Source organism: Tenrec ecaudatus, chromosome 1 (assembly GCF_050624435.1).
Source record: "Tenrec ecaudatus isolate mTenEca1 chromosome 1, mTenEca1.hap1, whole genome shotgun sequence".
Lineage (NCBI taxonomy): Eukaryota > Metazoa > Chordata > Mammalia > Afrosoricida > Tenrecidae > Tenrec > Tenrec ecaudatus.
The window spans coordinates 254,766,405-254,780,462 of record NC_134530.1 but is presented as its reverse complement, the minus strand read 5'-3'; the positions used below and the strand labels follow the sequence as shown (position 1 = coordinate 254,780,462).

Genomic DNA, 14,058 nt, shown 5'->3' with positions numbered 1-14,058 from the left:
ATTACATGATAATTACAACTGCAATGTTTAGCTTCTAGAATGATTTTCCAACCAACTCCCCCATTGATATTACTAGACTAGTTTTTAGGTGTGGAGGGAAATTGTGCATAAAGTGCAGAGGGGTCCCATCACTTCCAGCTGAACCTACCATCTTAATGGCTTATGATACAGAGTATTCTTTTATATCTTATGATAATAGGACAAGTAGTTAAGTTCAGCTTATATATTTAAGATCAAATTATGAGTTATAATCATCAATAGCAGAGGCCAAACAAGTGTTTCTTCAAGTATTGGTTCAAAGTTTGAAGGGACTTTTTCCTTTTATGCTCTATTTAGTTTTATGCACAGAAATTTCATTTAATTATGGTAAAGAACTTTTTAATGGAAGTCAGATTATTGATAGCTTTTTTCCCCCTATCAGTCACATTTACTTTAGTAGATAAGGGGATTGGGTAGGGTGGGCAGAAGGAACATTATATTAAAAATTTTAGAGCTTTTACTAAGAGCATAAGAGCTTGCTAAAATATTATGTAGCCATTGGTAATCATTTAAAGTCAATGGAAGAGAGCTGGCACAAATAATGAAGATTTATCTTTTATAAAAAATTAATCCCTGGTTTTGTATTTTTCAAACTGATTTGCATCATTGAGTTGTATGTTTATAATAGCTACAAATTTCTGATTAGCTGATTTTTAATGAAATATATTAGTATAAATAAGCAGTAGACACCACGTAGTAAAAGGCAAGTACTATTTTATATATATTTTGTTCAGTTTAGATGTGTGATCCAAATTTATTTCTTATTTGGGTCATAATTTTAAAAGTGTTTCAATTATGGAAATCTTAGGATCTAATGCAATATTTACAATATCCTTTAGAAAGCTCCTTAATATAATATTTCATATTGGTAATTTTTCAGAATAAAATTATAATTTTAATTTTAGTAGTACAAGAATTTTGTTTTTACTAAGAATGAGCCGTTGTACAGGCTCTGCTTTTGGGAACTAGTCATTAATAAATAGGTACCTCAGCATAATACTTGCACAATAGAAAGTATCTAACTAAATCTCTTGTTTGATTCCTTATTGAATAGCTCATATTTAAAAGTGAGCGAGCAGTTTACATAATTCACAAATGTGTATTTGTATTACTTAGCAGGTTATCTTCATTTGAAAATAAATTACTGGCAGATACTAGTTCTCAGTAGATATCAGCAAAGAGGGAGAGGTCAATAGAATTAGTGTGTGTGTGTGCATGCGCGCACGCTTGCACACATGCTCTACTGAACAAGTCAGTTTCTGACTTTTCAAGCGAGTGGGGACAGGTGCCGTTTGGGTCCTATTAATATGTATGGCTAGATTATGTTTCATCATGCTATCATTTCTAGTAAATGTAGAAGTTCTTGGTGCTATAAAATGGAATGTGGGTTTATTTGATTTACTTTCTTTAAAATAGCTCAAGAAATAAGTATCCAGGAATTTTCTATTTGTATGTATACTCTAATTACAGACTGCTGGATTTGGTTCGTCCTGTCCCTCGGCCTTCTCAGTATTTGGATGTTACTCAGCAAACCCCTCCCACAGGATCTCGTTTGTACTTAGCATCCAGTTCATCGCCATTAAGCCAGTCAAAAGGGTCAGATGAAAACATATGTAGGGCTTCAGAATTACATTTACTTGAAACTCCACTTATAGTTAAGGTGAGTATCACATATTTAGTGGCTGGAGCTAGGAATTATTTTTTAGGATTAGAAAATATGTTTTTCATAACTAATAATATTGGGTAATTGCTAGCTTTAAACTGCTCTTTTTATTTTTAATTTATTTCTTTCTAAAATGTTTAATATATTTTTACATCTTTAACCTAGCTTAATTAGTATTATAATTAGGTGATCACTGTTTTCTTGAATGTATGTAAGGCTCATGTAGTTATTTTAAATTGATCTTTGTCCTTTGTAAAAAGTTTCTTGGTTTGCTTGGTTTTCTCTCACTGATACCATCACATAGTTAATTATTTCATCTAGCAAGCCCTTTTGCGTTCTTTGGTATAATTTTCTGACTTTATTGATGAAACTCCTAAACTTTTATTTTTTTCTGCCTTCAGGATATCTGTTTTTAAATGGCTGCTGCTAAGCTTGCGATAACTGGGAACAATCGTCTTAAATTTTCTCATTTTAAAAATGTTTTATGGATGTTAACAATTGGTTCCTTCTTCGGTGGTCAGGTGTGGATCCCAGAAGCTGTCTTCTTCTCCTTCATTGTTTTTGTGCTCTTTTTCTAGTTGGCCAGCATTTGTAGTGAAGCCAGGGAATTGTTTTTCAAATAGAATAAAAGGCATTTCAATAAATGAACATCCCTAACCATTTATTAAATTTAGAATTGTCAGATTCCCAACACTTGATATTTATCTTCCTAATTGGCGCTTTATTTTTGAAGTTAAATTTACAGTAGAAATAACCATCACCTTTAGAATAATTATGAGTTATGTTTTATAGTCTCACCTAAAGGTGCCCTAGTGGTGTGAATCATTATTCATTCAGCTGTTTGCCACAAGGTTTCAACCCCTCAATGGCTCTGTGGGAGAGAAGACCTGTAGATGTGCCTCCATAAAGATGATGCAGTTCAGGAAACTTTCAGGCTGTTATCTCGTATATGGTGGCATAGCGGTTTACGCATAGGGTAACAGTTCACATCCACCAGCCACATCTCAGAAGGAAGATCAGAATCTATCCTCTCCTAAAGATGGATAGCATTGGAAACCCATAGGCAGTTCTACTGTGTTCTGTGAGGTTTTTATGTGACCTGCTGGCTCACAACAACCTTACCTAAATAAAATTGAGTATAATTTTTCATTTTCTTTTCAGTAATATTTTTTGCGTGTGATTTATGTAATGGAGGATTAAATGTGTTTATTTGAGATGAGCCCATAGGCACGTTGATGATCCAGCCTGCCCTTATATAAGTGACATTTATGACGACTAATGGTAGAATTTTATTCGTTTTGTCATAGAAAGCTAAAACATTGGCCATGTCAGTTACTTCCGCTGGATTTGCAGAGTTCACTCCTCAATCCATCCTGAGATCTGGTCTTCGAATCACACCTTTCGCATCTCCCTCTTTGTCACCTGGAAGATCTCTTACCCCTCCTTTACGACTTAAAGAAACTAGAATTTCATTTATGGAAGAAGGCATGACCACAAAATGGGCTGCTGGAGTAAGTTTAATAAGAGATCAAAATAAACATTTAATAAGGATATTAAATGTTGCCATCATCATTCTCAAAACATTTGCTTTCTACTTGAGCACTTGATATCAGCTCCTCATTTCCCCCCTCCCTCTCTGCTCCCCCCTCCCTTCACCTACTTTTCTGTTGTCCATCCCCCAAGGAGGCGGTTATATGTAGATCCTTGTAATCGGGTCCGCCCTTTCTACCCCACCTTCCCTCCACCATCCAGGTATCATCACTCTCACCACTGGTCCTGAGGGGATCATCCTCTCTGGATTCCCTGTGTTTCCAGTTCCTATCTGTACCAGAGTTCCTCCTCTGGTCTAACCAGACCAGATTTGTAAGTTAGAATTGGATCGTGATAGTGGGGGGAGGAAGCATTTAGGAACTAGAGGAAAGTTGTATGTTTCATCGTTGCTACCCTACACCCTGCCTGGCTCGTCTCCTCCCCGTGACCCTTCAGTAAGGGGGTGTCCAGTTGCCTACAGATGGACCAAAAAAAAGAAAGAACAAAAACAAAAAAAGAAGCAAGGATGGCAAGACTTTGCCTCATGTACTTTGGTCATGATATCAGAAGAGACCAGCCCCTGGAAAGGGGCCTAGTGTTTGGTAAAGTGGAGCGACAGCAAAAGAGAGGAAGACACTCAATGAGATCCGTGGACACAGTGGCTGCAGCAATAGGCTCAAACAAAGCAGTTGTGAGGATGGACCAGGAGCTGTCACGAGTCCGTTCTGTTGTACATAGGGTTGCCGTCAGTCGGATCCGACTCAATGGCACCTGGCAACAACAGTCGCTCATTTTTAAGTCTTAGATTAGTATGTGTCAACAGATACATAGATGTAGTTATTGTGCTTGGGACTGCTTTTGGAAATTGTGCAAATTGTAGGAGTGACTTCATGAAATAGCATCACGCTTAAAAAGAGGCACTAAAGAGGAGATAAATTTTTATTGCTGAAGAAATATTAGAGAAGGATAGCTTAAGGCCTTAGAGTGGTAGATTCAGCCCTGAGGATACAAGGGAACATTTCTTAAATACCCGATTTGCAGGCTCTTGGTGCAAGAATAATTTAGTGACTATAAGTGCTGAGAAGCTCTATTCTATGTGCCATATTGTGGAACAATAAAGTTTTTTATAATTATTTTTAAAAGAAAGAATATTAAATGTATCTAATATTTCTCTGGTGTTCAAAATTTATTAATTCCTAGCAAAGAGCAAACAAGTAGATGGGGATTGGGGGGAAATATATAAGTCAATTAAAATAATACCATTGTAGATTTTTTTTGTTATGCAATATTGTAGATAGTTTTTTTTTATTAGAAAACATTATGTGTGTCAGTTATAGATCCTGGTTGAGACAGACCCATCAATTTAGAGGTAAAGGAAATAGAGCTCAGAAGCACCACGTGAGTTGCTTACAGTAAGATTGCTGTTAGGTGGCAAAACTGGAACTAAAATAGAAACATCTGGATCATCTAAGGAACCATAATGATGCGGTGAATTAGGTGTTGGACGGCTAACACCAAGGTTAATGAATGGTTCAAACTCACAGCTGCTCCTCAAGAGAATGAGACTGTTTCCTGATTTGCAGTCTCTGAATCCCCATGGAGTCAGAATCGACTCAGTGACAGTGGGTTGGTTGGTTGGTTTGGGGAGGTTCATTTTTACTGTTTCATTTTGCTTTTAACATATTGTATTATTTCTCTCATTATGGTGTGTTTGTTTTTACCTATTGAAGACATGCCTTCAGAGCACCTTAAAAGCTGTAGATGAGCAGGCCATGTAGTGATTGTCCGTGTTCTTGCTCCTTACATGTCTGAGTCTTTAAAATACTGGTCTTTTGCCAACTAGGGAAACAGTAACAACCATGAACTTTTAATCATACATGAAAGGGATAGATTTAAAGTAAGTTAATTTTTATGAGGAGTATAGAAAGGAGAGTGGGTATGGTTAGGGATGAATAGCTATAGAACTAAACCCAATTTGTACTAATAAAATTTTTTTTAAATGTCTTTTCCAAATCTTTTACTTAACCAGGTTACAGATGACAACAAAACACTTTACCATAAATGTGAGGTTCCACTAGATGGTGAATGGCTGAAGAGCACGGATAAAACCCCATCTTTTTCTTTGAACAATCCTGAGATGGATCATCAAGAAATAGATGTGAGATCACTGGCTACACCGTCTCAAAGTTTGGATAAACTGGATATGAGCAAGGAAAATAGCATTGCTTCAACGAGGTCCGACCCAACGACCTTAGAATATCAGGATGCCCCATCACCAGAAGAATTTGAAGATGTTATGTTCCTAGACGCTAAATCAGCAAGCTCCTCGACTAAACTGTGTGCTGATTTAACTGAACAGACTGAGAAGGAAGGTGCTACAGATGTGCTTGAGTCAGAAGTAACTCCTTCACACTTAGAGAAGCAAACCGGTAAGAACTCGTTTTCAAAGTTGTTGATGCCCCTCAACAAAATATTTAATAGAATTTTTCTCCACCGTAAAGTGATTGGTTCCAATTGTATACTATTGTTTCAGCACAAGTACGGATGTTGAAAATTGTTCCACAGGTTTATAAGTAGGTGTAAGATTTGGGAAAGAGGTACTTGTGTGTATTCTTTTGATTTGACCATGAAATTTGGGGGGGGGGGAATCGTTGAGGGTGGGAAATTTACGATGCCTTAGTTTGATTTCTAATTACCCTTTTCTTTTTAAGGCCTTCCTCTCACTATGTGAAATAGTACTGGTGTGTGGTAGAGTAGATTTAATATTTATCTTATCCAGCAGCCTCAACTTTCTATAATACTAATTAGAAACTAGGATGTTTATTCTAATCTACTTACCCTTACCTCTAAAAAATTTATTCCTGAGCAGTCGAAATAAATATCCAAAGGCCCATGAACTTATTTTCTTTATATTCATTAATATATAAAATTTAGGGCCCTCAACATACATGCAGTGGTTAAGCTGCAACCAACCGTGGGTACTGGGTATTGAGGATCAAAATGTAAAGTACCTGTCCACAAGGGATTTGGAGTTCAGTGGACTATCTAGACCAACAAGCAATTATAGTATACATATGGAACTTATAGAAAAGATTAAGATAAAACTAGAAGAGGGAGCCCAAAATCTAAGTCTTATTTCTGTGTCCAATGGTACTTCTTAAAAATGTTCTTTATCTAGGCTGAATTTAAATTTCTTAAAATGTGAGTTTAGTGAGCTTTATTACATAGGTAATGATTTCTCTAAAAACTTAAGGACTAGGCACCTAAATGGTTTGTCCAGAAATGTACATTACTTTTTTGATGTACCATGTTTCTTGAGTATTTTTACAATGATTGGACAGTTTTGAGTAGAAGTTTTTATTATTTTTGTGGGGGATTATATAAGGGGACTTCAAAAAGTTTGTGAGAAAATCATGTTGTCTTTTGATTCCGTTTTTCCAGCAACTTTTTAAAGCCTCTTTCTCTGTGTAGTACTAACTCTAGATTTGAATCCTAGTTTATTTGTGATATTGTTTCAACACCATGAGCTTAGTTCTCTCCTCTATAAAATGAGGGTAATAGTAGTCCAGTCCGTTAGATGAGGAGTGAATTAATGTAGGTAAACCACTTGCAATAGTGCACATTGATCCAAAAGTGTCCAGAAATGGTAGTCTCTTGGACCAGACTCCAGAGAAATAGAAAATGGAGCTCTCCTGACAGGGTGATGCCAAGGGACTAAACCTTAAAGAACATAAAAAAATAGATCCAAGAACATTAAAATGATAGTCCAAGTTAATGAGTAATCTCTGTGTAAACATTTCAAATACAGAATTATGAAAGCATTCTTATCTTTGATATTATAGGTCCTTTAAAAGATGCAGTAACAAAAGATCTGGTTCAAGAGGAAACGCTTTCAGTGTTTCACAATCACTTAGGCCCAATTCAAGGAGTTGAAGCTTCTCCCTGTGTAGCCCATGAAGGGTAAGTTTATAGAAAAAAGACTCAATTTTTCTTTTTGTTTTTTTAGTTGACTTAATGAAACTATGATGTCCGGTTGTCTACAGATGGGCTTTGGGTCCGCACTCCACACTCCCCTCATTCACAATGATATGATTTTTTGTTCTTTGATGCCTAATACCTGATCCCTTCGACACCTCGTGACCACACAGGCTGATGTGCTTCTTCCATGTGGGCTTTGTTGCTTCCGAGCTAGGTGGCCGCTTGTTTACCTTTAAGACCCCAGATGCTATCTCTTTTGGTAGCCAAGCACCATCAGCTTCTTTCTTCACCACATTTGCTTATGCACCCGCTTTGTCTTCAGCAATTGTGTCGGGAGGTTGAGCATCATGGAATGCCAGTTTAATAGAACAAAGTATTCTTGCGTTGAAGGAGTATTTGAGTGGAGCCCCAATGTCCATCTGCTACCGTAATACTAAATCTATACATATAAATCTATTTCCCCATCCTCATATATAAATATATTTACATATGTACATGCCTTTATTTAGACATCTATAAATGCCCTTTGCCTCCTAGTTCTTTGCTCTGTTTCCTTTTACTTGCCTCGTATCCCACTGTCATGCTCAGCCTTCATTTCAATTAAGTAATTCCTCTTGGTTACATTACCCTTGTTCACGCCCTACCAGGCCTCCTACACCCTCCTCACCACAGATTTGGATCACTTGTTCCCTTGTCCCTGGGTTTGTTAACACCAGCCTATTTTATTTAGAGAGACCTGTGGAGATAATAATACACACAAAAACAAGACAGAGTAAAACCAAGCAACAAAAGAAAACAAAACAACAACCAAAAGCCAATGACAAAAACATAACAACAAAAAAGAAAAGCTTGTAGTTAGTTCAAGGACTGTTTGTTGGCCTTTAGGAGTGTTTTCCGGTCAAGTCTGATGGGGTGCCAAGCCCTGGCCCCAGTCTATTTTTGGTATTCCTGGGGACTTTGTTGCTCTGTTTCCCTTGCTGTTCTGTTGCACACCCTTAGTGTTTTGCCTCGTTGTAGAGGGATCAGATTGGGTGGAATTCCCACACTGTGTCTCCAGTGTTGTCCCCTCTAGGGCTGTGGGTCAGTGAGTGATAACGTGTCTCATAGTGGGGCCGGCCATACTCTTGTAAGCAACATGGTGATGGGTCCTATTTTCCTATCTTACTCTTAGTTCTTGACTGACAGGTTTACTTCACGTACATTCAGTATTGTTATTAATAGGTATGTATGAATTTATTGCTGTCATTTTGGTGTGGTTTTATCTATGTGGTAATGCCATTTCTCTTTGTTCCTCATCATTGTCTTATGCTGAGTTTACAGACTGTTCTCTCTTGACAGTTACTTGATCGCTTATTTCCATTTGAATGTTTTGTAGCTACAATATTCCCACTGTAATTTGTAATGTTTTTCCTTCTAGAATGACAGCTCTTACTCCCTATTTTCAGTCTTGACCATTCATTTTACTTGAGTGTTCGTGTAGATGAGTTGACTTCTAGGTGGTGGTGTTTTATATGTTAGAGATATCTGCTGCTGTTAGTAATTCTCCAAAGAACTCTCCTTGGTATCTTTGTAAGGTTCTGGTTTTTTGCAAATCTCTTTAATTTCCCCTTATCTCGAAATGCCCTTTATATTTGAGGATTATTATGCTGGGATATAAGATTAATTGCTGGCATTTTTAAAAGAGAGAGAAAGTGTGTGTGTGTGATATTCCAGTTTTATCTTTTCTTTTTCCCCTGCTTACAAGAGTCTGTGTTTGTCCTCCATAATGGAAAGCATGTTTAGGAACCTGGAGGATTCTGACTCCCCCTTCATTACCCTCCTGTGCTGTGCAGCGTTCTTGTCTGGCTTCTATTTATCCCAGTGGGTGTGGGAAAACCGCCTGTCTCGTTGTCAGATGCCAGTGGTAGCTCTGCATTGAGCAGAGAGTTTTTTGTTCCCTCTTTTTGGTTGCTAGGCACTGGAGATTGCCCTGTGCTGTGGGTAGAACATTTGCCAATCAGCAGAAAATTCCCTGGTTTGCTTGATGTCCAGGTGTGGGTTTTGCCCGTTTGCCTCTTTCAACCACCTTTTCCTCTTCCCTCCACATCCTTTCTGATGTGTTAGTTGTAGAAGACACACTCAGCCGTCTACCTAGGTCACTGTCTTTACTGAATGCTGTTCTTGTGGCTGCTTAGGCACCCTGGTGGAGTATAATGCAGCAGAACTGGGAATGTGGTCTCTTTCTCTTCGGGCCAGTTTATCTCCAGCCCTGCGGGTTCCCCTTGGATATCTAGTGTAATTACCCATTGGTCTGCTTTGCACACCCCAATCAGTGTCCCTGTGTTCTCCCTAGTCTTGACAACTCTGTACATCTGCCTGCTTGTGTTAATTCATTGACTTGTTGATCTGTTTGTTCCCAAATTATCAGCTGTATCAAGCATATTGTGCCAGTAGAGGCACTGCACTGGATAATATAGGGAGTGCTACTCAAATTGTGGTATGTGGGATTGATGGCACTTCCCAAACTATTTAAGCTGGTATTAGAAGTGGTCCTTTGTTGAAAGTCTACTGAACCAAAACATAGGTATGATTAGTGAAATCATTTATTATACAGGCAAGTATTCAATTTTTGGACCTGATTCTGCTGGGATATAGGAAACATTCCTTAACACTTTAACAAGCTTATATAAAGAATTTGGCCACAGAATATTAAAATTTGGCTTGAATTTCATTTATGTAGACAGCTAAAATTTTAAACCCTTTTTAAACTTAAATTTTTGTCACTGTTGCCAAAAGGACACAGGGAAAACCAAGTACATTATTTATTTCTAAATTCACTTGTAAATTTTGTAATGCTGTGTAAAATGAATGAATGAACTTAAATGATAACAATTTCTCTGAACCTCTTTTCAAAAGCAAAATATATAACCAATTTGGGGGAATATAGTTAGAGAAGGTTAGAACAGAATCAAATCTTTGTTAGACTAAAGTGTATATTTCTGTTTCTAAAGGAAAATCCTCTTCCCAGAATCCAAGGTATCCGTTTTGGATATAGGGCTGCTCCCTGTTGAAAACTGCACCTCTACAAGTAGAACAGATAACAGTAAATGTAAGTATTGTTTTCTTGGCTCCAGTAGTGTTTTAAGTAAAGAACTTTCTAGGAATAAATGAGTCATTTATTCAGACTTTTTTTTCTCAAACTGGTCAAATTCCCTATCATAATAGTAATGGTGTAACATGGTATACCCATTATCAAAATAGGTGCACTGCTTGGTAGAAGCTTTAGACTGGTTTTCAAGGACATATTTTACTGTAAAACTTCATAAAGAAGCTAAGTAAATTGCTTGTCTGTAGCTAGACTGAATAATTCTGTTTGATATTCCGGGGCTTGGATATCTACCTTAGGCAACTTCCCAAGAATGCCTGTTCAGTATTTGAAACAATTCAGAAAAGACTGATTTACTCCAGGAAAATTAACAAATAGAACTCAATTAATTTTTTATTCAGTGTATGTTCGTTTTGTTCTGTTAGAATAACTTACCTCTGTTGAGTGCTGTCAAGTCAGTTTTCAATTTTAATTCATGGTGATCTCATGTGACTTGAGCAGAACTGTCCCGTAGGGTTTTATTAGCTGTAATTTGTGTGCATCAGCGGGGCTTTTTCCCCTGGATCTATTGAGGGGTTCAAACTGCCATCCTTTCCATTTATAGATTAGTGTTTAACTGTTGTGTCCCTGAGGAGGTCCATTTCCTTAGAGCAGTCATAATGGGGAAATGAAATATTTTGAATGTGTATTGTATACCTAAAACTTGCTGAAGTATTTCACATCCGTGAACTCATTTAATCTTCAAAACAGTGTCATGAGGTATCCAACCTAGAGTCTGCTATCTTACCCTGGAGTTACAGACAGGCAACTTATTTAGCTCCCTTTGGTTGTTCCATAGTAGAATGTGCCCTATGCAAGCCTTTAAAAGGTTTGTGGGAAAATGCCTTTCTTTTCATTCTTTTTTCCTTTTCCTTTTTTTTAAGTCATTTTATTAGGGGCTCACACAACTCTTATCACAGTCCATACATATATCAGTTGTGTAAAGCACATGTGTACATTCATTGCCCTCATCATTCTCACAACATTTGCTCTCCACTTAAAGCCCCTGGCATCAGGTCCTCGTTTTTCCTCTCCCTTCCCGCTCCCCCCTCCCTCATGAACCCTTGATAATTTATAAATTATTATTTGGTCACATCTTGTCCTGTCCGACGTCTCTCTTCACCCACTCTTCTGTTGTCCGTCCCCCGGGGAGAAGTTCACACGTAGCTAGATCCTTGTAATCGGTGCCCCCTTTCCAACCCACCCTCACAGTGTCGCCACTCACAAAACTGGTCCTGAAGGGACCATCCGCCCTGGACACCCTACGCCACCAGTTCTTATCTGCACCACTGTACATCCTCTGCTCTAGCCAGATGTATAAGATAGAATTGGGATCATGATAGTGGGGGAGGAGGAAGCATTTAAGAACTAGAGGAAAGTTGTATATTTAATCATTGCTACATTGTACCCTGACTAGTCTCCTCCCCAAGACCATTCTGTAAGGGGATGTCCAGTGGCCTACAAATGGGCTTGGGGTCTCCACTCCGCATCCCACCCCACCCCCCGTATTCACTATGATAAGATTTTTTGTTCTGATGATTCCTGATAACTGATCCCTTGTTTACTTTCAAGCTTTTAAGACCCCAGACGTTATATCTTTTGATAGCCAGGCACCATCAGCTTTCATCACATTTGCTTATTCACCCGCTTTGTCTTCAGCAGTTGTGTCAGGAAGGTGAGCATCATAGAATGCCAATTTAACAGAAGAAAGTATTTTTACACTGAGGGAGTACTTGAGTTGAGTCCCAATGTCCTTCTGCTACCTGAACACTAAACCTATAAACACATGCATATAGATCCATTTCTCCATCCTCATATATAAATATGTTTACATATGTACATGCCTTTACTTAGATCTCTATAAATGCCCTTTGCCTCCCAGCTCCTTCCTCCATTTATCCCGAATTTCTTCCTGTCCCACTATCATGCTCAGTCTTCATCTGGTCTCAGCAATTTCTTTTGGTTACATTACCCTTGATCACACCCTACCAGGCTTCCCACACCATCCTCCCCACCAATTTGGATCACTTGTTCCCTTGTCCTTGGGTTTGTTAACACCACTACCTATACCCCCACCTCCCTCTCTCCCATGTCCCCCGGGAACTGTCGGTCCCATTGTTTTCTCCTCCAGACTGTCCTTCCAGCCCATCCTATTTAGACAGACCTGGAGAGATAATTACATGCACAAAAACAAGACAGCAAAACAAGCAACAATAATTCAACAAAACAACAACATACCAATGACAAATAAAACAAAACACAACAAGAAAGAAAGGCTTGTAGTTAGCTCAAGGGCTGTTTGTTGGTCTTTAGGGGTGTTTTCCAGTCCTGTCTGTTGGGGCACCATGCCCCGGCCCCAAGGTCCATCTTCAGAATTCCCTGGGGACCTTGCCGCTCCATTCCCTTGCTGTTGTGTTGCACCCCCTTAGTGTTTTGCTTTGGTGTGGCGGGATTAGATCGGGCGCAATGCCCACACTGTGTCTCCAGTGTTGTCTCCTGTAGGGCTCTGGGTCAGTGAGAGACATCATGTCTCATAGTGGGACTGGCCATGTGGTCCTTTCTGTGGACTGGCTGCTCTAATTGGGAACACTGTCCACAAAGTCTGGTGGGCCAGAATGTGCTCCACTCTCTCCTCCTCCCCCTTCATTTGTTCCTGTGTGCTCCGATCAGATATGTCCCTCTAAAGAGCTGCAAATTCAATGCCATCCTTTGAAATAAATTCTTCTGGGGGGAGGGGCTTTTTAAAAAAAGTCACAATACATAAAAATGTTGATGTATGTAGATTAAACTCTCAAGTGACTTGCTACTTTATACACAAACAGTAGGGGTTGGTGACAGGACAAAACTTTCGATAGTATTCATCATTTACAACAGCAGAGCCACACCTGTGAGATTAATACATGTCATAATAAAGCAAAGAGGGCATAAAAATTGTAAATATATGGTAGCCCCAGGCCACCATTTATTGTGCATCCTCAAAGCAAAAGATAGGAACCAGAGTCCAATGACCTCCAGTTCTGTGCCCTTAGAATAGCAGTCATCTGCTTCTCACATTCAGGAGTTTCAGGCTTAAGTGCAAAGGCTGCAGGGTGAGTTCACTTAGGAGTGGGCTTTTCTACATTGGGTCCTTCTTGTGGGGCTGCACAGGTAGCCTGGTCACCAAGGGCTGGTTAGAAACTAGGTCAAAAGTGTCCAAGTAGGAACATAGTATGAGGCATCTTCTCCCTTAGGTTCTATATAAGGATCCCCCGCCCCTCCTCAAATGGGAGGTTGCTCCTTTTTGTTTTCGTACCAACAGAAATGTTCATTCCATTTTTCTGTGAACTTTTTGGAGCCCAGTCATATCTTTCTGCCTGTCATCTGTGTAACGCTTATGGCCTGCTTTTTGGTCCTGATACATGTTCATTTTTAAAATCCCCTAATTAAGAGTGTAATATATTTACCATAAAATTAGCCTAAAATGTAAAGTAAAAATCTGGTTGCCTATTAGGATTCTTTAAAGTGTTTATTACCCCCCCTATTAATATTAAAGAAAACTATACAACCACTCACTGCCCACAAATCAGTTGCGACTCATAACAATCCTATAAGACAAACTAGAACTGCTATGGGTTTCTGAGACTAACTCTTTACAGGAGTAGAAAGCTTGCTCTTTGTCCTGCAGAGCAGCTGGTGGTTTCAAACTGCTGACCTGTGGTTAATAAATAGCCCAACAGATAACACA

The 14,058-nt window shown here is 38.8% G+C and overlaps 1 protein-coding gene across 3 annotated transcripts in view; it reads left to right on the top strand.

The window, feature by feature from the left end:
- AHCTF1 (AT-hook containing transcription factor 1) overlaps positions 1–14,058 on the top strand; it is a 79,453-nt gene that overhangs the window by 52,734 nt on the left and 12,661 nt on the right. For all 3 annotated transcript variants that reach the window (XM_075531403.1, XM_075531394.1, XM_075531412.1), the window contains exons 27-31: positions 1,510–1,699; positions 3,010–3,213; positions 5,262–5,661; positions 7,075–7,192; positions 10,201–10,298. In XM_075531403.1, coding sequence (XP_075387518.1) covers positions 1,510–1,699; positions 3,010–3,213; positions 5,262–5,661; positions 7,075–7,192; positions 10,201–10,298 — 1,010 coding nt within the window. The remainder of the gene's footprint in view (positions 1–1,509; positions 1,700–3,009; positions 3,214–5,261; positions 5,662–7,074; positions 7,193–10,200; positions 10,299–14,058) is intronic.